This window comes from Carlito syrichta, unplaced genomic scaffold (assembly GCF_000164805.1).
Source record: "Carlito syrichta isolate Samal-C Ts95f unplaced genomic scaffold, Tarsius_syrichta-2.0.1 Scaffold304596, whole genome shotgun sequence".
NCBI classification, from domain to species: domain Eukaryota; kingdom Metazoa; phylum Chordata; class Mammalia; order Primates; family Tarsiidae; genus Carlito; species Carlito syrichta.
This window is the reverse complement of record NW_007248692.1, coordinates 385,575-411,083: the sequence shown is the minus strand read 5'-3', so window position 1 is coordinate 411,083 and position 25,509 is coordinate 385,575. Positions and strand designations below refer to the sequence as shown.

The following is a 25,509-nucleotide window of genomic DNA, read 5'->3' as shown; positions in this document are numbered from 1 at the left end:
CCCGGAAGCGGCCACTGCACTCTAGTCTGGGCGACAGAGTGAGACTCCAACTCAAAAAAAAAAAAAAAAATTATAGGTAAGAGTCTATAATTTCAATGAAAGCTGACTGTGTAAGATCTGAGACCGCGGGCTCGAGACCCACCTGGGCAGCGAGACCTCATCTCTACCATAAATCAAAAAATCAGCCGGGCCTGGTAGCGCATGCCTGTAATTCCGGAAGGCTGAGGAGGAAGGATCACCAGAGCCCAGCAAGTCGAGGCTGCGGTGGCCGGAAGCGGCCACTGCACTCCAGTCTGGGCGACAGAGTGAGACTCCAACTCCAACTCCAAAAAAAAAAAAAAAGATCTAAAAGACCATGAAGAAGCTATCTACTCTCAGCTAACATTACACTCATATTGCAGTGATAAGCGGATAGTACATAAAAATGCATTTCAAGTTTCACTAAAGTACAGATACACAGACGTATTCATATGAAAGTTGCATTACGGATTCCCAAATGCAAGATGTTTTTACTGGTCTACAGCAATAAGAAACAAATAAAATGTAAGGAGTGAGTTTCTCGTAAGGATAAATGTATTAATTTTTAAAGTCTGAAAGTACATTCTTCCTATTCTTATAATGCCAAAATGTCATTTTTAAAATGAAAAGGTAATGAAAGTATATGGTACTATTTCCTTTTAAAGGTCTTTACTTGGTAAATAAAAAATTGGTAACTTGGTCAGTCTCCAAATTTTCTTTCAATTTTACTATTTGTGAATTTTAAAGACTAGGAATCAATGCTCTTAAGTTACTGTCATGTTGTGATTAATAGATTATTTTTGCTGGATTCTTCTGCACAATACTTATAAATATTACAATAATAATACATTTTCTGTAAACTGTACTGTGTGGACCATATTCAAGTCCTACCTTATCTGTGATTCCATATGCCTTAAATTCCCAGTAAACCCACTTTTGATTAAACCTCTTTAGCATTTACAATCCATAGTTCTACAATTAGTAATTTATTACATACGCTGCTGTAGAGCTTTAAGTATTTTAGTTTTAACTGCTCCTTACAAGCATCTTGAAGGCAGGAACAAATCTGTACTCTTAAATATGGATAGTGAGTATCTAATAGGCATACAACGAGAATTTCATGATTGACAAAGAGATGTTCCATAATAAGCTAATCAAATTTTCCCAGCTAGTTTGTCCGCTAACCAGGAAAATGTTACAATAATAACACATTTATTAAATGCCTATGTGCCCTGACTCTTACTAGGTGACCAGATGCACTTTTCTTGTACTTGAAACAACTTCTTCCGCCTTCAGCACATTCCAGGCTGTTGTGACATTCTGGTTGTTAACATGCATCATTCACATGTAATAACACATTAGGTTTTCAGAAATGAGAAGCATTCATTTTAATTAAAGCCATTAGTTTACAAGGCAAAGAAGCAAAGTCATAAATAACTGCGTGTTACAACAGTTTAGGGAACAGAAAGCACTACTGCTTATTGACTGGCATTTTAGGGAACAGAAAGCACTACTGCTTATTGACTGGCATTTTCGATACCATCTACAAATGTGGATAACATCATTGTCAATAGTTTCATTTTTTAAAACTAAGTAACTGTGTAAAAATAGACGTCACTGAACTAACAATGTAAGAAAAATGTGAATGAGTATTTCTTATGTGACTTTGAAGTTTGCTTTTTTCTTGACACTTTCCAGGTCAAGTGAAATGTTGAGGGAGTCTCCCTGATTTCCCCCTCCCAAGTTTTAGTCAGGTGATCTTCCTGCATGCCCTCGCAGGGCCACTATCACTTTTGTCCTTCTGACCTATTATCTGTCTGGCTTCCAGCTCTAGGCTGTGAGCTACTGGAGGGCAGGATCAACCTCTCATTTACTTCAAGTCAATGTCTGCTATGCACCTCAATCACCTGGCAAATAAATGATTACTAAATAAACGAAGGAATAGATGAGTGAGTGAAAAAAATGACAGAAAGAAAGGCAAGCAGAATGAGATTAAATGCCTTTTTGGCCAAAATAAACTCTGCTATGGGACATTAAAAAAATGCTACAAATTTGGTTAACAGGTAGCTTAAGTAGCTCAAATCAGTAAGTTAAGTTATAATTTATAAAGATTCTGCTGCTGTTAAGTTTAGCAAACTTTACAGAAAAAAAAAATCAGAGAAGCTTGAGCCAAATTGATGTACTCACAGGAACCGAAAGAAAGTAGGACCTGTTATAGAGTTGAAGGAGGGCCTGAGTAAACTAAGTGGAAATAAAATACAGTAAATACAATTGTTTTAGAATACTACAAAGTGAAAACAAAGTAAGAATCCAATGTTTTCAGATAGCATTTCTTGAGAAATAAGATTTCCCCCCAATTATTCTCACTCAATAACTCAAATAAAATAAAATAAAAGGAACTTTTAAAAAAGATAAAAACATTACAAAATCTAATTTATTATACCAGATATTAAAATGCCTTCTATTCAAATCCCTCTAAGATATTCTTAATATTGTTAATAGTAATATTACTACTGCCCCATCCTTAATTATAATATCCCTTTTCATATAAAAATGTCAGCAAAGCATTTATATGAAGAATAAATCAACTGAAATTTACAGTTGTGCTACAGTCATTTTCTCATATGTACACTATGTCTGTAAGGACACAGAGCTGATGAAACATATAAGACAATGAATCAGGTTCTGGTTCCTACTTCAAAATATTGAAAAATAAAACAGGTCCAACAGTCAACGTGTGTAACAAATTTGGACTTACTTTTATAAATAAGAATGTCTATGTGATAAATGCAATGAGTAAACAAGAGTTAATTTATGTGATTTCTAGAATCGGAGAGTTTCAGCTGAAGGGATCTAAGGAGCCAGCTGAGCCCCAGGTTCATCTGTGAGTAAATAAACACATATTTCAAACCCTTAACGTCAAACGTGTGAAGGAACAAGCTGCAACCCCAGTCGAACACATAACACTTTTTGGCAGAAATTTAAGCTTCAAGTCATCTAAAAATATGCGACAGAAACATATCAGTTTTAATAATAAAACAAAGTCACCTGCTGAACAAAAACATTGTTGAGGTGACTGGCCAGTCTCCGGGCAAAATGCTCTCGCAGATCACTGAAGCGCTGCTGCTGCTGCTTGACAGCCAAAAGCATGTCATGGCCTGGGAAGGAACGACAGTTCTTGACTGACTTAATGGGTAAGAAGGTTTCCTCAATGTTTAGTTAAACATTAAATATTTCTAAAGTTTCGAAGAACTAAAAGTTTTCCTGGTTTGTTTATTTGTTTGCTTTATATAAGCAGGAGACAAAATGGTATAGCACCATTTTTCAAATACCTCTAAGATACTCTTAACATTATTAATAACAAGGTTATTGCCACATCCTTAATTATAACATCTCTTTCCATATAAAGATGTAAGTGAAGCATTTATATGAAGATTAAACGAACTGAAATTTACAATTGTGCCATAGTCATTTTCTCACATGTACACTATGAGATTCTCAAAGTGTGGTCCTGCCTCAGCATCACCTGGGAACTGCAAGAAATGTAGATTCTATGGCTTCAGCCCACACCTACTGGGGACGGGGTCTGGGTTTTGTTTTTGTTTTGTTTTAGAGACAGATTCTTGCTCTGTTGCCCAGGCTAGGCTGGACTGCAGGGGTGCGATCAGAGCTAACTACATCCTCAAACTCCTGGGCTCAAGTGATCCTTCAGCCTCCTAAGTAGTTAGGACTGCAGGCATGCATCACATTGCCCAGCTAATTTCAGAAAATTTTTTTGTAGAGATGAGGGCTCACTATGTTTCCCAGGCTGATCTCAAACTCCTAGGCACAAGCAATCCTCCTGTCTTGGCCTCCCAAAGCACTACCGTCACAGGTGTGAGCCACTGTGCCTAGCCATTTGTGTTTTAATAAGCCCTCTAGGTGAGTCTGATGCGCACGCAAGTTTTGAAGCCACAGCCTTGTGCTCTCTGGTCTAACCAAAGCATCTACCTTGTGCTAGGCTCTGTGGACAGCACTAAAGAAAGATGGTAATGTCAACTCCAGTTATTGATAGTCAATCAGAAAGAATGAAAAAGTTCTTAGCACCAATAGAAATAGGTTGAGAAATGAGTGAAACCTGTTTGAGTAGCTAATAATGTAACCCTAAACCACTTGTCCCATGTATTCCCTGACAAAATCTTTATACCAAGTTACAGGTTTGGTCTCAGATTTTTATCATCTCCAACGAACATACCTGGTCGAAGAGCTATGTTCATGCACTGCAGAAGTGCATCAGCGGCATTGGTACAGGCCTCAATGCCTCTGGAAGAAGCAAGATCTCCTTCCTGAAGGGCCTTTATATGCCCTTTGGCCAAGTCCATGTGGTTCTGGAATGCATGCAAATAAGCCACTTACACATGTAATTTTGGAACATTTACAGGCAAGATGCTACCCAATTCTATCAACAGGTCTTTGGAATTATTTCAAATGTTGTTCTCACAAGGAAATGAGAAAATGTTTTCAAATGGGTATTACATATTGTCACAAGCTTTTTTGGCTTCTGTTGGCAATTTATAATCATACTTACCACAAGGAATTCTATCTCAGACAGGAGTTTTACATTATTAGTATTACTAAGATGAATGAGGTGGTTGCTCTCCGAGATCTGATCCATTTGTTCTTTCACGCTTTGGAGCATCTCCTCGTAACTGCTGAGTTTCAATTCAATCTGATCCACCTCCTTTAGAGCCTCATCCAGCAATTTCATCAGGATATTCACTTGTTTTTCAGAGGCCATGATTGACTGGATGTTGGCCTGCAAAGTTAAAGACAAAAAAAAAAAAAGCCACTGTGTCATTTAAATGTGTAAAAGAAGCACAAAAATAAAATGCTGCTAAATCTCTTTGAAAGCAAAGTAAACAAAATTGATACACATCTACTTTGGTTTGTCACTTTATGTTTATGTTCCTCCACTTTTTACACAGTACCTCAAGAAGGCACAGCTGCTTTAATATCAAGGTTAGGGTCCATGCCTCAGTATTTTATATTTCCAAAGAACGCACAAGGAAGGTTCTGCCCCCAAATGTATCACCGGTAACGACACATTCTCATTTTTGTAAATTTAGGCATTTGGCCATGGTATCTCTAACAGATGCCATGAATACCATTTGTAGAGACGAATACTAGCAATAGAAATGTTCTACATTTAACATCCATGTGAAATTGTAAATAAAAGCATAATCACCAGTGTGACATCTTAGTTGAGAGGGTAGCAGTGGTACATCCGTCTTTGAAGGACATATGAAACCAATAATTTCTACTGTAGTATGCTGGTACTAACGGGATGTGGAAGAGTATTTGCCCACAAGATAGCTTCTATCATCTTTTTTCTTTCCTCTTTCATTTGCAACTGTTTTTTTTTATTCCCCAGGCAAAGCAGTAACAAACCACCATCCCCTTACAGCTATTTTCTAATTGATTCTGACTATCGATTCTGACTTCCCCAAAATAAGGAAACTGCCAGATCCAAATTCAAAGTGCAAAGAAATATGATGACTTGAAGCATATATACAATATTAATTAGAACAGAAAATATAAATCACTAAGCCATATTAAGAAGGCAAGTAACATGGAATGATGAAAAACGTGCTAGCCTGGGCAACACAGCGAGATCTTGACTCTAAAAATATTTTTAAAATTAGCTCGTCACAGTGGTACACGCCTGTAGTCCCAGCCTCTCAGGAGGCTGAGGCAGAAGGATCGCTTGAGCCTAGGAGTTCAAAGCTTTGGTGAGCTGTGATCGTGCCACTGCGCTCCAGTCTGGCTGACAGAGTAAGATCCTGACTCAAAAAAACAAAACAAGCAATCAAAAAAAAAACTTGGATAAAAAATTAAAAGAATACCATTGTATAGTTGATGCTGTGTTTTCACACGTTACCTTATATATACTATTCATAGTACCTCAAGTATAAATGAAATACAACTTTAATAGTCAGCAGGTGGCTGGGCTCAGTGGCTCAGCCTGTAATCCCAAAACTTTGGGAGGCTGAGGCAAGTAGATTGCCTGAGTCTGCGGGTTTGAGACCAGCCTGGGCAGCTTGGCGAGACCGCCTCTCTACAGTAAATCAAAAATTAGCTGGGCACAGTAGTGGGAGGCTGAGGCAGAAGGATTGCCAGAGCCCAACAGGTAGACGCTGGGGTGGCCATGAGCACTGCATTCTAGCCTGGGGAACGGAGTGAGACTTCAACTCAAAAAAAGAAAAGAAAAAAAGAGTCAGCAGGGCTCAGAACCCAATGACATCCCTTAAGTCACAGAGCTGGGGTCTGAATCTGCCCAGAGCGATTTCCTCCTTAACATTTTGAAATATTTTCAAGTCTTTGCTCCCAGAGAGCTTTGTAACTTGGACTATTCATATTATCTCTCTGAATCTGAGTTAGACCCCATGACTTCTGTACCTCTTCTGGCTGGGCACAGTGGCTTACGCTTGTAATCCCAGCACTTTGGAAGGCTGAGACAAGAGGATTGTCTGATCCCAGGAGTTCAAGACCAGCCTGGGCAACATGGTAAGACCTCATCTCTACAACAACTTAAAAAAAAATTAGCTGGGCATGGTGGTGAGCACCTGTAGTCCCAGTTACTCAGAGGCTGAAGTGGAAGGATGGCCTGAGCTCATCAGGTTGAGGTTGTGGTAGCCGTGACTGTGCCACTGCACGGCAGTCTGAGCAATAGAGTGATACCCCAACTCAAAAAATCAAATCAAACTTTCTTTAATCTCTGAGATATTTTTAAAAGGTTACCGTACCTTAAAAACAAAATAAACCCAAATGTTTTAGATTATTCTCACATTAAGTGGTGCTGTTCATTTAGACAACAGACTCATACTGCATACAAACTAAAAGGTTCTATCTATTCTAACATATTTTAGTGGAGAAATCTAAGATCTCTCCCTGGCTCTCCTGTTTTCACCACACTTACGTTGACTCTGCTCTCTTTTGGTAAATGATTCACTTATTCAGTCTAATTTCTCCCTTTCTAAATTGTTCCAATTTTGTTTCCAGTCCAAAAAATGCTATTCTTTGACAGTGAACTATTCTGAGGTGTTTCGAAGGCTGAGAAAATCAATCCCCAAGATGTTTTCTGACCATCTACTCTTTACTTTCATCACTTCATAACAAGAGCCTCCCCATCTAGGATCTACAAGGAACTCAAACGTGCCGAAAGGAAAAAAACAAACAGCCTCTTTAAAAAGTGGGCAGAAGACATGAATAGACACTTCTCAAAAGAAGATATATGCGCAGCCTACAGACACATGAAAAAGTGCTCAGCCTTACTCATCATCAGAGAAATGCAAGTCAAAACCGCATTGAGATACCACCTAACCCCAGTATGAATGGTCATCATTAATAAAACACCAACACCAGATGCTGAAGAGGATGCAGAGAAAAAGGAGCGCTTCTACACTGCTGGTGGAAAAGCAAACTAGTGCAACCTCTCTGGAAGATAGCGTGGCAATTTCTGAAAGAACTAGAAATTGACCTTCCATATGACCCAGCAATTTCCCTATTGGGAGTATACCTGGAGGAACTCAAATCATTCTACAAAGAAGATACCTGCACATGTATGTTTGTTGCAGCTCTATTCACAATAGCAAAAACATGGAACCAACCATGTTGCCAACCGAAACTGGTCTGGATTAAAAAAAAAACAACGAGGTACATATACACAATGGAATATTATGTAGCCATAAAGAAGGACAAATATATAGACTTCGCAGCAACTTGGGTGGATTTGGAGTCAAACATACTCAGTGATCCATCACAGAAACAAAGAATAGAGCACCATACGTTCTCACTCATAAATGAACCTTGGACAATTATACTCTAAGAAAAGTATTGGCACTAGTGGGAAACTGTCAGGGAAGCGGGGTAGAATTGGCAGTTGAGGAAAACTGCTAGGGGAGGGAGGGGCATACCTCAGCAACAAGGGTACCTGCATAATCAACATTTGTATATCTAACCCTGAATTGTACCCTATATCTTTATAATAAAAGATAAAAAAGAAATGGGGAAAAAAAAAAGAACTTCCCCAGACACAGAATCCCAGCCATTTGCCTTCAATGGCTTTATAGGAATTGTTGTATTCTTTGAACAAGAGCAGTGGCAGATGGATGATAGCTGGCAAAGTCTTGTAGGTAAAGAGCAGTAATTACACTAACAAGGCTTAAGTGCCAAGGCAGTAAAATATAAACCAGCCTTCTAAAGCCACTACACATCACTTATTCATAGGTTACAAGGAAGTCTTACCCCATCTAGCACCTGAAGCTCTCTGGACAGTTTTTCTGCAAAGGCCTCAGCATTCGAGACTGCATATTCACAGCCTTCCATCATTATTTCAATATCCTGCTCCTCTCTTGCATTTAACTCCTGGTATTCGTCCACTGCTTCTTCGTCACCTCCTGTCACACTCTGATTTTCGCCACTTGGAACAGATTCTTAAAGGGGGTAAAAATGCCAAATAAAATAGTCAAGAGAGAGAACTATAGCACGGTACTTACAGATAGACAAGATCAGTTAAAAGCATGGGTCACTTCTAGTGGCTGAAAAATAGGAGTGAGTCAAAATATATAAAAAAAGCTTATTTTATAAGGAATTTCATATGTTAATGAAATAAAGTCCTAAAAAAAAATAAAAATAAAAAGCATGCATGCACCCCAGTGCACTGACTTACAAGTAATAAAACAGGCTTTCATCAAAATTTCCCAAAACACAATTAAATAAATTAAAAAACAAAAACAAAACATAAAACAGGGAAGCACAAACCTAACCATTTTTTCCTAGCTGATGTAGTTGTTGCTCTAAAAAAAAAAAGTAGCTATGAGTTCAGTATACAGGAAAACCATTTGATTTCCTTTTTTTATTTTTGTTCTTTTCGTCTTTGATTTGTATATTTTTTCCAAGTAACTTTTAATTAAAAAGAAAAATGCATCTATAATCCACAATTTATGTTGGACATTGAAAATATTAACTGAATTTTCCACTTCATTGTTTAAAAAAATCTCACATGTGCTGGGCTTGGTGGCTCAGCCTGTAATCCCGTGCCTTTGGGAGGCTGAGGTAAGTGGATTGCCTGAGCCTGCGGGTTCGAGACCCGCCTGAGCAACTTGGCGAGACCTCATCTCTACAATAAATCAAAAATCAGCCGGGTGTGGTAGCGCACGCCTGTAGTTATAGCTACTTGGAAGGCTGAGGCGGAAGGATTGCCGGAGCCCAGCAGGTCGAGGCTGCGGTGGCTGGGAGTGGCCACTGCACTCCAGTCTGGGCGACAGAGTGAGACTCCAACTCAAAAAAAAAAACAAAAACAACTCACATATGTCAATAACATTTCTGAAGGTGAGCTATAGAAGCTTTCTCAATAATTCTAATGCTGCCGGGCTTGGTGGCTCAGCCTGTAATTTCAGCACTTTGGAAGGCCAAGGCGAATAGATTGCCTGAGCCTGCGGGTTCGAGACCAGCCCAGACAACTTGGCAAGACCTTGTCTTTACAATAAAATAAAAAAATAGCCCAGTGTGGTAGCGCATGTCTGTAGTTCCAGCTACTCAGAAGGCTCAGGCAGAAGGATCACGGGAGCCCAGAAGGTTGAGGCTGGGGTGGCCATGAGCGTGTGTGCCACTATACTCCAGCCTGGGTGAAGGAGTGAGACTCCAACTCAAAATAATAATAATAATTCTAATGCAAGAGCAACAACAACATGGCTATTTGAAATAATAAAAATGGACACAGTCTTCATGCTTCATAACAAAATACTAAGAGGTCAAATCTGAAGTGCTTTCTGGATAAATGTTTCAGCTCATTTTTTTTTTAAAAGAATACACTTAGCATGTGAGTGCTTCATATAAAGCTTGAGGTTAGGAGAGGTAAAATGAAAGAAATTATTTTTAACTACTAAGATGTTATTTTGCACGCTACATTAGGTTACTGATTTTATAGACTTAATTTAAATCGCAAACACTGGATGGTTTTAGTATTCATAATTTTATGTGAAAATGAATATTTACATTCAGCATGACTTGAAATATGTCCATTTGTCCCAGAACAAAAAACAGTTACTTTGAAGTAACAAAAGAGTCACTCTTGGTTGGGTGTGGTGGATCATACCTGCAATCCCAGCACTTTGGGAGGTTGAGGTGAGAGGACTGCTTCAGCCCAGGAATTTCAGACTAACTTAGGCAACAAAGTGAGACCTTGTCTCTACAAAAAATTTTTAAAAAATAACCAGGCGTGGTGGCATATGCCCATTGTCCTACCTACTCAGAAGGCAGAGGCATAAGGATCACCGGAGCACAAGAAGTCAAGGCTGCAGTGAGCTGTGATTGTGCTACTGTACTCCAGATTGGGCAGCAGAGTGAGACCCCAACTCAAAAAACAAAAACGAGTCAGAAACCAAAAGAGTCACTTTTAAAAATGATAATCAATGAGGAAGATTTAGATAACATCCCAGAAGAAAAAAAAAGAGAACTAAAACTTTTGGTTCAAGCAGTTACAAATTACAGTATATAAATTCTTTAAAGAGGCGTGGAAGAGTTCATTTTAGTTAAGTGCTTATTAGCCACTAGGGGGCAGGGACTGCCCAAATCGTTCTGTACAGGTCCATACACAAGTAGACATTAAAAATAAATACACATTTTTATGGCCCAGCGTGGCAGCTCACACTTGTAATCCCAGCATTTTGGGAGGCTGAAGCAAGAGACTCACTTGAACCTACTAGTTCGAGACCAGCCTGGACAACATAGTGAACCTTATCTCTACAAAAAAAATCAAAAAATGAGCCTGGCATGGTGGCGCATGCCTGTAGTCCCAGCTACTCTGAAGGCTGAGGCAGGAGGATCTCCTGAGCCTAGGAGGTTAAGGCTGTGGTGAGCTGTGATTGTGCCACTGCACTCTAGCCTGGATGACAGAGTGAGATACTGATTCAAAAAACAAAACAAAAAATCCTAAAATAAATACACATTTTAAAGAATCATAATAACTGCTTCGGAAGTATTTTCTGACCAATGAATGTCCTTTGAAAGCCAATAGTACTTTCATTTATTTTATTACTATATGGACACTTTAAATAATAAATCTGTCCCTTTACATAATTTCATAAAATATGCAACCAACGGTACATAACAATGGCAACTAATAAAAACATATGGAATAGAATAAGAAGAGGTGTTACGCACCTTCTGTAACTTTAGGCAGTTCTGGAGAGTAAAAAGGTATGAAAAAAGCAGAGGAAAGTAAGCAAAGGTGGGTGGAAAAGCATACAGGCTTAAATTTCAAAAATACTACCCATATTTCATTTGAACTTCAAGCTAAATTAAAGTTCAAAAGACAACATAAAAGCCAACTACTAAGTGGAAAGAGCCATAAGAAGCTAAAATTCCAGTGTTCACTTTTCTTACTCATTTTCTAATAGTGACTAAAAATACATTTATCTTTCTATTTTCTCTTAGTCTTTTAAGAAACAGTACTAACTAACCCTTAGAAGAGAAAACGGGGAAACGAATTATTTCCTGGGAATTATGTTTAGGTCATGCTCTTAGTCTAGTTATATTATCCCAGCCTTACCCAGACATTCCTCACAAAGGAACACAATGCAAAATACAGTTAGAAAGGACAAGATTCAGGCAAGTGAAAAACACATGAGATAACAGCTGGCATTTAAAAACTCAAGTCAAAGATTTTGCTTTTTTTAAAATCTGGCTGCAAGTAAAAGAATGAAAAAGAAAAGGTCACTTAACTCTACTTCAACTGCTAACAAAGTCCTCTTTAAAAACCTTATTCTGCTGAGAAGCGCCAATTATTTAACTCCAATTTTCAGCCATAAAACTACGAAGGTTGCCACTCCTAGCACTTATTAGTAGAGTGGTCTTACTGGGATGATTATTTGGCTCTTAAATGCAGGTGGGAATATTTTGTGTTTTCTAACATCACCCAAAACTTAGAGACATTTTTTTTAAAAAATGGGGATTAATGGCTGTGATTGTCAAGCCCCATTAAAATACGTTTTTAGACATTAATAAAGCTATTCCCTGAATTTCACTTAACCAAAGCAACAGTTATTGATTTTTAGAAAGTGATTTTCAAAATGAAATCCTTAAGGATCTTCTTAGTATTCTTAAAATGTATCTCAATTGGCCTGTAATCCCAGCACTTTGGGAGGCTGAGGTGAGTGGATTGCCTGAGCCCGTGGGTTCGAGAACCGCCCAGGCAACTTGGTGAGACCTTGTCTCTACAATAAATCAAAAATTAGCTGGGTGTGGTAGCGCGTGCCTGTAGTTCTGGCTACTTGGAAGGCTGAGGCAGAAGGATCGTTGGAGCCTAGCAGGTCGTGGGTGTGGTGGCCAGGAGCATGCCACTGCACTCCAGTCTGGGTGACAGAGTGAGACTCCAACTCAAAAAAAAAAAATGTATCTCAATTGAGTTAATGTTTATAGACATAAACATGTCTACACTTTTGTTTTATGTCCTGAAAAAAGTAAATACTTTCAAAAACAGCAATACTCTTCTCATTGATTTTGGTAATATTTCTTAATGAGGTAGATGCAAGTAGGGTATATATTTTCCTGTAAGATTTTCCTAATGAAACATATTGGCTTAAAATATGTCTTAGGCAATAAATAACATCTAGAAATACATAATATTTGAAAATATAATATCAAGCTTGTGAATCACTGACTCATCAGAATGTTCAACCATGAAATGGTAAAAAAAAAAAAAAAAAGCCATTCAAAGCTAATTAGATCACATTTCAAGGCATGAAAAATCACCATAAGCTTCTTGAAGGTCATTCCCTCAACACACTCAATTACCAAGAAATTGGGGACCAGTATTGGTAAGATGGCAATCCTGGGGGCTCCTCATAAGCCTAGCCCTACTGGTGTTTGACATATGTGACCTCCGTCTCCCAGTTCCAAGCATCAAGCCTAAAACCAGCAGTAGGCTGACTAATTAGTAAGCGCTACTTCTTACAATGTTTATGTCCTTATGAAAAGAAATTTAAAAGTATAAAATCTCATTGTACATTTTCAATTATGGTAGAGTTTTTTCCTTATAACACAAAATAATCCATAATAATATTCCTAAAGAAATACTGGTCAAAAATATCCTACTTAACTTCATGTCCAAGGATTTTATCCCGATAACCTAATAACTAATATTTGATGAGCACTTATTGTGCACTTGGCCACCGGACACTGCTCTTATTAAGTTCATACATTAAGTAATTTAATCCTCATAACAATCTTATGAGGAAGCTACTGTTATTACCTTTATTTCTGAGATAAGGGAAATCCAAACATAGAAACTAAGTAGCGACGCAAGGTCACATAGCTAGTTAGTGGCAATATCAGAATTTGAACCCAGGCAGTCTGACTCAGAGTTGCATTCTTAACCATTATAGCTACACTCTGCACAAAAATACGTTACAAATATTCATCCCAGAGCTGTTTAAAATAAGCAAAGACTGGAAAATTAAAATAAATGATTAAATTATGATATATCCACATAATGGAATACTATTGAGGTAAGTATTTAATAACATGAAAAACGTTCATGATACATTATATTTAAAAGAGTGTTAGAAAACAATATAGGCTGGGCTTGGTGGCTCAGCCCGTCAACCCAGCACTTTGGGAGGTTGAAGCGAGTGGATTGCCTGAAACTGCGGGTTCAAGACCAGTCCGGGCAACTTGGCAAGACCTTGTCTCTACAATAAATCAAAAATTAGCCAGGTACAGTAGTGCACGCCTATAGTTCTGGCTACTTGGAAGGCTGAGATGGAAGAATCACCGGAGCCCAGCAGGTCGACGCTGTGGTGGCCGTGAGCATGCCACTGCACTCCGGCCTAGGTGACAGAGTGAGACTCCAACTCAAAAAAAAAAAAAAAAACAGAAAGAAAGAAAGAAAACAATATAAATTTATTTTAAAAATAGAAAAAAACTAGAAGAATATCTAACAAAATGTTAACAGTAGCTTTCTCTGAGTAAGTGATTTTAATTTATTTAACTTAATGTATTTATAGTCTACAATAAACAAGCATCATTTCGGCAGTAAGAAAAGTTACTTTAAAATTCCTTTCCAATATTAGGTAATTCACTATTCTTATAACTTTGGATAATGTCAAATTACATATTTTCTTAAACTTGATTTTACGTATACACTTTTATTTAACTTTACCTTCCAAAAGTTGTGAGCTAACATTGACAAAATCAATTTTCTTCCGGAGATATCGCTGATTCAATTTCCAAATGCATGAAATAAATGCATTCTTTTCAGCAGTACTGCTAGCAACCCATTTATATATTTTTTCAAAGTGTAAATCAAATTCAGGATTTTCCTACAATAAAAATACACAAAAGACAATATTTTTTATCATATACCTCTTGTTAATGTAAAATCTACATTTTAAAAAAAAGGAATTGATGCTGTTCTTGGGGGGAAAAAAGCTAAGAGACATGAAAAGAAGGATTCAGAGAATTCCATATATAGCAAAAATGTTGTACCCCACAAAAGAAGCTAGCCGAGAAACCACATACTGCTGGTCATTTTCCTCCTACACCCATTAGGTCTATGGGTGGAAGTACAGGATGGATGCCCAGTGGCTTTGTGGCTCAGCTCCCTCACCAGTAAGGTGACAACGGTCTCTAGCTTGGACATGAACCTAATTTTTCTTTTCAAATTGCCTATGGAGTTTTAGAGTTAAACCTTTTCTTTAATAATATGCTATTTTTCATAAGTGTGATTTGACATTCACTCCTTAATAAGGACTGTATCTCCTAATTACAACATATGAGAACAACACAATCTGCATTCTGGTATACCTTCCAAGAACAAGTGAAGTGAAAAGCAGAGACCACTCGTGTTTTCTAATTTGCAGATAAAGGTGTCTCTAAAGCCCAAAATGCTGGTGGGTCTTAAAGCTCTTTCAAGTGATAAAGAAGTTCAACCAATCTGAGAGAATTACCCTATGACTTCTACATGTCTCTTAAGCCATGTTACGGCAATAATTCCATTCCAGGTTAATATTTCTCCCTTGAATATAGAACTACTTGACTATTATATAAAAAAAACCTTTCTTCACATTCAAGGAATTAAACAATAGACTCAAATGTTCTTAATGTTCTACAGGACGTAAGAATAATAATATATTTGATTCATTTAAGGTATTACTGAGGGGAAACAAAAGTAAATACCTTAAAGGTAAGGGAAGCTATATCAAACTTCTACTGTGAAGAACTGGGATATTTTAGGGACCAGGACTTGACCTTTGGTATGACAATCATATTACAGCAGCATGAAACGAATTACTTCCATTTATAGCTTAATAAACAGAATTGAAGTGTAAAAAAAATTAAAAACCTGCATTTACAATGAAAAGGTAATTACATTATTACTTATAAAAAAAACCTGAGACTTCTGGCAACTAATATGAAACTTTATGGGAAATGATCTCTTCCCTGGGAATATTTCCCATAATGCCATAAAAGAGGCTGAGTGCTCTAGTGGCAACACTCACGCAAATCAATGTGTGATACTAAATGGCTAATGTTAAGCTACGTATAAAAATTTTATGTTTCATATCCATATATAGTATACACACACCAAGGTGCCTACACAAAATGAAAAAAAAATCCATCAAGCACGTCACAATGAGGCGTCAGCTGTGAGAAAGCATTCAAATAAGCATTCAGTCATGTTGCTGAATTGTGCAAGTCCACAGGGCTATGAAGTACAAAACTACTAGGGGGAAAAAGGCTTTTTAATAAAGGCGCATTTTTAAAAAGCTCTTAAAGCATTTTATCTTAAACAGGAAACTACCAAAAAAGTATCCATTCTTGATCCTTCCCCATGGTAAAAGAAATTATTTATTAAAGTGTTTTTCAGATGTTAATCTCATTCTACTTTTTTTTCTAATCTCTAAGGATCTGTCAAACCCCGTTTCTCATTCCACCTTTTTCTAAACACTGGGTGCTCCTTAGGGATAAAGCAAAAGCCCAGTTTGCCTAAAATACTTACTACAAAAAGGTATTGTTGCATTAGGAAGAAATCGGAATTATACAGATATGCAGGGCTTTCTTAAAATTGTTTTTACCTTTTTTTTGCACGTGACTCAACTACCCATCATTTTGTCCAGATTTTCAGTCCTCAGAGGTTTGTAACAAGGTAAGGGTAACACCAGAATTTCATCTTATCAGATTGCTTCACATAAGTAGTTTACTCCTCTGTGCCTTTAAGTAAATGTCTGAGACTTGCCGAATTCAATCAAAGCACACCTGTAGTTTCATTAGCAGAAGCTTTAGCTACTAGTCCCATTAATAGTACAAGTTGTGGTGCAATGTGTTCCCTAGTGTTCTGGAGGTGCCTTTGGGCTGCAGAGGAAGTGGAGGAGCAGGGTTAGTAAGTATAAGGAGGAGGAAGCACCTAATTTAATCAAAGGAGGTCTACCTGATTTCCCTGAAAAAAGGGTAGTGCTGTGAAAAGCCTTGAACTGTTAGGAATACAGGTGGTCTTCTAACATGGTTATCATACTAGTCGACTTTCTTGGAGTTTGACCGTGGCTTAAGTATAAGGTGTGAGATTTCTATTCTTATAAATCTTATCCTTTTCATTCCTTAACATAAGTTGTGTAACCCACTATCACTTCCTTTACTTGAATCACAGACATCAAAACCATAGCCTCAAAAGGTGACTCTACACTAACTCATGAAGACTAACTAAGGAAGACTCACTTTGGCTATAATACACATGATTTTAATTTTAAAATCCATACTAATTTATGGATTTTATATGAAGTAACCTAAATACTGAAATATATATCAAGGTTATTTTGCTCTAGTTTGTATAGCTTGTGCACAAAACTTAACTGTAGCTTTAAAAAACTACAAAACACGAAGCATACGTATTTACTTATTTTTAGTAGTCTAAGAGTGGAAGGAGAGGGTAGAAGGTTGACTAGCACATTTTAGACTAATTCTTGCTTAGCTGGTAGACCAGCAGTGACAAAACAGGTTTAGACCATCTTATTAGAATACATAATATACTAAGTTATAAAATGAAAAATGCTTTCTGAACATAGGTCAAAAAACTAAGAAAAACCTACCTTGATAGCATCTTTGGCATCGACCACAGCGAGGTCTCGAAGGGCCCAAGCAATCTGCCTTTTGTAGAAATCCCCCTTATCAGATTTCTTGACTTTGACCACCTTCACCTGCACAGGGCGTTCAGTTGTCACTGTTGAGTAAAACACACACTTCCATTAGGAATATTATTATCTTCATTCGTTGTTAATTAAGTCATTGCAAATATAGCTTTCAGGTACTTTCAGTATGTGATACTAAAAGTGGAGTGATACTTTGTAACAAGTGCTGACTGAGGGATGCACAGAATCCTAACAAGGGCATCTAAATCAGACTAGGGGGTCAGAGGCAGATTATTTGAGAAATAAAGCTTCAGGCCAGTTTTAAAGGACAAGTACAGGGGAAAATCTAATGAGTGAATGGCTTATGTAAAGCCAGTGAGGCTTGAAAGAGCATACTACCATTTTAAAGCACAATAATAAATAAACAGCTCAATAGAGATAGTACATAATAATAAGGTTAACGGAAGCGAAGTCACTAAAAGAGATGGGAGCGCAGATCACAAAGGTCCTTTAACTGAAGCTGTGGGAGTGCCATTGAAGGATTTTAATTAGAAAAATGACATGTTCTAATTTCCAGTTTCTAAAAACTAATCTGGCAGCAGAATTGGAGTGAATACCAATATATTTGAAAAATAAGTGGTATTCCTTAAAAAGTCCTAAAAATTCTCTAAATTAAAAGAAGCTTGCCAAAACGGACTCAAGAATAAAAAATACTATCATTGGTTTGATTGAAAAGTAACAGAATCAGAAGTTCCATTACTAATAAATCAATTACTTTGGTAAGTAAATCCTCCTCTTACCCCCACCCCCAAAAAACCTAGTCCAACAGTTTTGCTGGTATCTTTTACCAAGTTTCCAAGGAATGAATAACTCCAAACACACACAACTATTCCAGTGTATAGAAAACAAGGGACTACTTCTAATTTATTTTATAACTTTGGTTATAAAGCCTAACAAAGACAGGTTGAAAAAGAAAATTAAAGGACTATGTAACTAATGAACAAGGATGCAAATAGAGTAATTGTTATACTGTGTTGACAAGCCAAGGGATATACAAAAGATAATACTTCATTTCATCAAATCAGAGATGTACTTTTTTTCAAATTTAAAAATCTCTGAAATCCAGGTATGTCTTAGCAATAATGCAATATCATAGCATTTTTTAGTAGAATATGAAATAATAATATATGCTATAATCAATGGCATATGGTACATTATGATTGAGTCAAATTATTCTAACAAGTAAATTTATCCTTTGAAAAACCAGGTGTAATTATTCACCACACTTACAAGTTAAGGGAGAAAATTATATGATAATCTCAGTGTTATAAAAAAGCATAAAATTTGATAAAATTCAACATCCATTCATGATTTTTAAAAAGAAGCCAGGGATAGAAAGGAGCTTCCTTAACATTATTAAGAACAGCTACAAAAAACCTATAGCAAATATCATACTTAAAGGTGAAGTCATTTCCTTTGCGATCAGGACTGCATTGATGGTCCTAACTAGCAAACAATGACAACAAAAATAAAGATATAAAGACTATAAAGGAAGGAAGAAAACTATCACTATTTTCAGAGTCTATAGACAAATAATGAGAATAAGGAAGTGTAGCAAGACTGATAGACAGCTATATAAAAAAAACCAACTGCATTTCAAGATTCTAACAATAAGTGATTTTTAAAATGTAACAGTGTTGTTAATAAGGACTATTATTCATGACTGTATAAAAAAATCTAAGAATAAATACATACCCAGGAATATATCCAACAACATACATGCAAAGTTTTTAGAGGAAATAATGAAACTTATGAAAAGTTATTGTAAAAGATCTAGATAAATGGAGAACTGCACCATGTTCAAGGATATGAAGACTCAACAGCATAAAAATACAAGTTCTCTTCAAATTGAGCTACGGGTTCAAAACAATTCCAATCAAAATTCCAACAAAATTTGCAACTTGACAGATTGATTCTAAAATTTAGGTGAAAGAGTAAAGAGCGAAAACAAAATAAAAAAATACATCAGAGAATCCAGAAACAGACACACTTACAACATCATCAATATATATATGGACTCAGGTGGTATAAAGACAAAATTATAAAAATTTCAGAATATAACATAGAAAAATATTTTTACGACTGCTTAAAAGATATCCGGGAAGGATATCGTAAGACAGGCATCTCCAACCCCCTGGGGGTGACAGCGGGTGACCTGTTTGGAACTGGGCAGCACAGCAGGAGGAAAGTGGCAAGCGAGCCTGCCTCCTGTCAGATCAGCATCCTCCTGTCAGTGGCATTAGCGTCTCATAGGAGCGCAAGCCCTACTGTGCACTCCTATGAGATTGAACTGTGCGTGCAATCTAGGTTGTGCACTCCTTATGAGAATATAATGCCTGATGATCCCCCCAACCCCTGCCCATGGAAAATGGATGAAACATCCCTTTTGTGTCTCAAGACTGCTGTCTTGAGACACAAAAGGAGAACCCATAAGGATCAGACTGGTTAATTTTTTTGAATCAAAATTTTAAATTTTATTAAAAGGCACCATAAAATGTGAAAAGACCACCACAAACTGGGATATGTACAATCAACAAAAGATTAGCATCCAGATTATAGAAAGAGCTTGTACAAATCAGTAAAGGGACAATCAACACAATAGAAAAATGACCAAAGATTTAAGGAGGCAAATTTCATAGATAAGGAAAATGGCTAAGGGATTCATGAAAAGATGCTCAATCTCATTATTAACTAGGGAAACACAATACAAAATCACAATGAGATACCATTTCACTCCCACTAGATTGGCAACCATTAACAGTCTGTCAAAAGCAAGTGTTGACTAGGAATTTGTTAACCCAACAATCTTTCCAATTATAGAGATCATGAGAATATTTAAAACAAAGAGAAAACGCCCCCTAAGAAGTGAAAACATACTAACCCAGTAATTTTTCTTACCAAATACCCACCTGTGGCACATAAAAAACAATTCTTTTTCTTCTTCCCTGCTTTGCAGACATTCACAATGCTTAGCAGGCGCTCATCGTTTGGTGTAAAAATGTCTCTTTGCAATGCATGCTTGATTGCTGTCATCTTTTCTCAGCTAAAAAATTCAGAGTGTAGCTGTTAAATTCATTCTCAAGATCATTCTGCCTTATAGTGTTCCGCTGATGGTTCAAAAATGACTTTTGGTTAATAAGCTTAGCAAAAAAGATTATTTAATATATGAATATACCTACATCATAAACGTATAAAGCTGTGAGTTTGGAAATGAAATTAAAGCACTAGTGCTATCAACCTCTAAAATGTTTGGAAATGCTCATCAAATACTATAACACAGACACAAACACATATGCAAGATCTAAGAAAAAATTTTAAAACTCATACTCAACCTTTCAATATGGTTTCCTATATACAAATGAAATTTATTTATTTAAAAAATTGTGCATTTATTCTTTCATGTTTAAACTTCAGTCACCTTCAAAGTACTCTCTATTTAATGCAATATTCCTATAGAGATGCTTTTTCCACAGCTCAAAACAGTTTATTTAACTCATCAATTTGTATGCCTTTTAGTGCTTCTGCTGTTTTTTGATTCACCTCTTCCTGGCAAAACATTTCCCTTTGAATACTTTTTTCATCAGGGAAAACAAAACAAAACAAGTCAAACAGGGTGAGATTGGGTGAATGGGGAGGGCAGGCATGGGGGCCATGCCATTTCTGGTCAACTACCAAACACTCAGCGTGGCGTGGGCAGGTGCGCTCAGTAAAACACCCATCATGAAATGGGCAAATGCCTTGAAAGAATCTTAAAAAAAAAAAAAAAAATAATCCCCAGAGGCCGAACGCAGTCTCTCACAACAATGCTAGCTGGTACACTAATAGGTTCCTAGAACACTTACCTAACAGGGAAAGCTTGTACTACAAGGGGCCCAGCTTCCAAAAGATAATTTTGAGTTTTTTGGGGGGTCCTCCCTTGTAAAGAACTCTTACAACCCAACAAAAAACCCCAAATAACCCAATTAAAAACTGAATAAAAGACCTGAATAGCTATTTCTCTAAAGAAGATATTCAAGTAGCTAATAAGTCCAGGAAAAGATGCTCAACACCATTAGCAACTAGAGAGATGCAAATCAAAACCACAATGAGATACCCACCACTAGAATGGCTAAAATACAAACAACAGAAAATAACAACTGTTGGTGAAGATGTAGAAAAAATGGAACTCTCGTCAGCCATGATGGCTCATGCCTGTAATTCCAGCATTTGGGGAGGTGAAGTCAAGAGTACTGTGTGAACTCAGGAGTTCGAGACCAGCCTGGGCAACTTGGTGACTTTGTCTCTACAACAAATCAAAGTATTAGTCGGATGTGGTGGCATGCGCCTGTAGTTTCAGCTGCTTGGAAGGCTAAGGCAGGGGGATAGCCTGAGCTCAGCAGGTCAAGGCTGCGGTGGCCATGAGTGTGCCACTGTACTCCAGCCTGAGTGGCAAAGTGAAACTCTGACTCAAAAAAGTCAACAAAGAAAGAAAATGGAACTCTCATACGTTGATGGTAGAATTATAAAACAGTGCAGTCACTGTGGAAAACAGTTTGGTGGTTCCTCAAAAAATTAAACATAAGTTTCAAACATGATCTTGCAATTCTACTTCCAAGAGATCTGAAAACATACATGTCTACACAAAAACTTGTACATGAATGTTTGCATTATTTGCAATAGCCAAAAAATGGAAACAACTCAGATGTCCAGCAACTGACAAGCAGGTAAGAAAAATGTAGTATAGTCATAGAATATTATTTGGCTGTAAAAGTATTACACACTACAACATTTACAAATCTTGAAAACATTACACTAAGTGAAAGAAGCCAGGCACAAAAGACCACATATTGTATGATCCCATCTATATGAAATGCCCAGAATAGGAAAATTCATTGAGACAGAAAGATCAGTGACTGCCAGGGGCTGGAAGGGAAGGAAGATGGAGGAGTGACTGCTAATATGTATGGAGTTTTTCTTGGGGGTGATGACAGTGTCCTTGAATTAATAGTAATGATGGTTGTACAACCTTATGAGTATGCTGAAAAATCACTGAATTATACAATTGAAAAGGGTGAAATTTATGATATGAGTCTCTCAATAAAAGTTGTATGAAAATAGATTTCCACTTATCTCCATTTTTTTCAATGTCTTTTCAAACATTAGCTTAAGCTAAAATATTGTTAAACTCTATTTTTCATCCATATGTGCGTGTATATGCATTTTTTTCAATGCAAATGTGAAAATAATACATGTCCTTGCCTAGGAACTGTTTCTTTTCATGGGAAATTGAAAAAGTCATGTGTTTTAAATAAATGATTTACAATGCATTTTTATAACACAAATGACACTTTTGTAAACTAGGGCTTTCCTGTATTTTACTCAATCTGGGAAACTTCTATCTGTGCTCCAACTCCAAAAATTGCTTTTCTCAAAAAAAAAAAAAAAAATCACATCTTCCCACTTCTAACCCTCTCTCACTTCATCTCAGCTTCTAGTCTTTTAACATGTCCTTCCTTCCTGTCCTCTTAGTCTAGCTGCCCTCTCCAAGCTTACTTCTTCTCCACTAGCTTGGAGGCTTGTGTTCATTTCCCTACCCACACTATCCTCTTCTATTATTGTACCGTTTGTAGACCAGTTCATCTTGTTTTGATCAATATCCATAAACTGTATTCTTTCCTCCGTTTCTCTTGGACTACCAGATGTCACTTACTCTAGTGTCAGCCTCCTCCCTCTGCAAATGACCTCACCGCCCACCTTTCAGAGAATAAAGAAGCCATGAAGTACAATTCTCCCCAACTGCTTTTTTCTCCATCTCTTTACACCCTCACCCATCCTAACCTCCAAGTGTCAATGTTGTTAATCTCCTAATTCTAGGGCCTAGATACTATGTTCTAGTTCATCCTATGCCTAAGACACACTGGAAAGTTTACTTTTCTATCTATGGGCTTTTGTTCACGCAATTTCCTTTTCCTAGAATTCTCTTCCCCCTGGGAAATTCCAGCTCATCCCTCAAGATAGTGCTAAAATGTCACCTTTTCTGTGAAGTAGTTCCCTTCCTCACAAATAATGATTTATTTTCTATTTCTCTAACATTTCCCCTCTACTCTGATAATGCAGTATTTATGAATTGTATTTTCTAGCTAATTATATTCTATTCCCTATTAAAGTAGTCATCTGTAGGTAAAAACCATGCCTTAATCATCTTTGTATTCCTAGAACTTGGCAAAGTAAACACTTAATAAATGCCCAAATTAACTAATACAACACCACCAAATAACATAACAGCTATAGCTCCTCCAAGAGTCTCCCTTTCCAACTTTCACATCTATAAGCAAAGTCCAGGTTCAAAATCTGCCATATTTGATTCTCCCCTCCCTTGTCAACACAAAATCTGCTACCATATTCTGTGATTTCACCCCACCTACACATAATTTATTCTTTCTTTTCCCATTTCCAACATACTAACCCAGGTTCGTATCAACTTTTAATTTTTTGAACACTACAGCACCTGGTTATCTGTTTGTAATCTTTCATGATCCTGAACAACAAGCAAATAATCTTAAAAGATAGTTTTCATCACACCCCGTCCTTACACCACATTTTCCTAATGTTCTCAAATACAAACCTTCCACTCCAAGCATTCTGTTTATTTTGGGCTTTAAATCGTTGCTTAGGCACTTTTCCTTGAAAGAAATATAATCTCCTCTATGCAAACTCTAATTATACTTCACGGTTTACATGAAGTTGATTCAATAAATAAAGATCTTAATCCAAATTGGTCTCTCTAAATTTCTACAGCACTTGTTGCATTTACTAAACAATCAAGCACTTGCTGTCTAATTGGTTCATGAGATCATGAGATTGTAAGCTCCTAGATAACAAGCTCGCTCTCTCTCATGCTCTATCCTAGTTTTGTGTTCTTACTTAACAAATACTTCTCGAGGTAACCTGAAGTGAATAGTAAAAACTGGTCAATAAATGACCCAGAGTTTCCCACGTAGTGCCTTTTTGGTCAAAAGCAACGACTGAGCGTTTGGTAGGTAAGCGGTGCAAGAAGAGCACTGGACATTTAGGCATAATGAAAAGCAGTAAGTGGCCATTCATTCAGTAAATACTGATGTCTACTAAGTGTCAGGCACTGTTCTAGACTGCAGTGGTGACCATGACAGACGAGTTCATGAAGACCCGTGCTTTCACGGCATTTACGTTCTACAGGTCTAGTGATCAGCTCTCCAGTCTTTACAGTGCTTTTCTGGAAGTCAGTATATAAATCACTAGAGGTCCTCCACAATTATTTTCCAGGTCTAAGAACCCGTATCTGGCCACGCTTCGAAGGCAGGTGGCCACTGCCTACTCTGTGTCGGTTCTTACTTCCTAAAACTCAGCTGGACCCTTACACCCCGTGACAAACAGCTGGTGAGCAGTGAGTGCCCGTGTGCGCTGAGCCGCGTGTGCCGTGGAGACATCTTAGTGCGTGGAACACTGTCAGCCAGCAGGGAAAACTGTGCCTAGAGGTCGGGAAATGCACTTAAGAGATTCAGGGGAGGGAAATGTGAGGGTGGACACGGGAAGGCACTGTCACGCCCTCCTCTCCCCGCCCACGCCAAGCAGCGTATGACCAGGGCCATTTTGCACAAATGAAATGTGGTTCTGATGGGCGGAACCGGAGAGGGGCGTGCGAGGATCTTCCCCCAGCTGTGCATTCTTCCAAACCCCAGGACTTCAAGGGGGTGGAGCATGCTCTGACCCGACTTTGCGCCTAACTGAGACAAGAGGGGAAGGAAAGGGAGGGCCTGACCACCGAGGGAGGGGTGCCTGAGCCCAGGGGCGCAGACAGCAGCGGGAGTGAGGAACCAATTCAGACCCTGACGCCGCCGGGACTATGGACAGCCGCGGCCGAAGGCTTACCGCAAGGCCGCACCGAGCCCGGCTGTGCCGAGGCGGGTCCTCCAAGATCGAGACTGGATGGGGCCTGGGCAGCCACTGCCACTGGGACGCACCCCTCAGTAAAGCGTTGAACGGGAAGCAGCCGTTCCCCTACCACTTCCCACATCCGGGCACGTGACCAACTCAGCGCCGGAAGTCGCCTGTAGAGAAGGAAGAAGAGGCGGTGGGAAAAGGGGAGCGGCCAATGGACGCGGAGAGGGCGGGGCGTCACTCGATGGGCGTGGCGAGGCGGAACAAGGCTTCGCGGGGGGGGGGGTGTAAAAGATCGGCGGGGGCAGGGCCTCTGTCGCGCGGAAACTGATTTGGGAGCGGGGATCCGATGCTGTGTGTTATTTACTTTCTC

At 38.1% G+C, this 25,509-nt stretch overlaps 1 protein-coding gene across 3 annotated transcripts in view; it reads right to left on the bottom strand.

Annotated features, from left to right (window-relative positions):
- LOC103262684 (exocyst complex component 1) overlaps positions 1-25,291 on the bottom strand; it is a 64,530-nt gene extending 39,239 nt beyond the window's left edge. The window contains exons 1-9 of one of the 3 annotated variants that reach the window (XM_008060319.2): positions 25,128-25,291; positions 20,150-20,283; positions 17,142-17,272; positions 14,219-14,378; positions 11,221-11,241; positions 8,302-8,489; positions 4,586-4,813; positions 4,253-4,385; positions 3,067-3,176 (exon numbers count right to left, since the gene is read on the bottom strand). In XM_008060319.2, coding sequence (XP_008058510.1) covers positions 3,067-3,176; positions 4,253-4,385; positions 4,586-4,813; positions 8,302-8,489; positions 11,221-11,241; positions 14,219-14,378; positions 17,142-17,272; positions 20,150-20,273 — 1,095 coding nt within the window. In that variant the 5' untranslated portion in view covers positions 20,274-20,283; positions 25,128-25,291. The remainder of the gene's footprint in view (positions 1-3,066; positions 3,177-4,252; positions 4,386-4,585; positions 4,814-8,301; positions 8,490-11,220; positions 11,242-14,218; positions 14,379-17,141; positions 17,273-20,149; positions 20,284-25,127) is intronic. The other 2 variants (XM_008060320.2, XM_008060322.2) reach the window with 2 other exon arrangements.
- Positions 25,292-25,509: the final 218 nt, after the last annotated feature.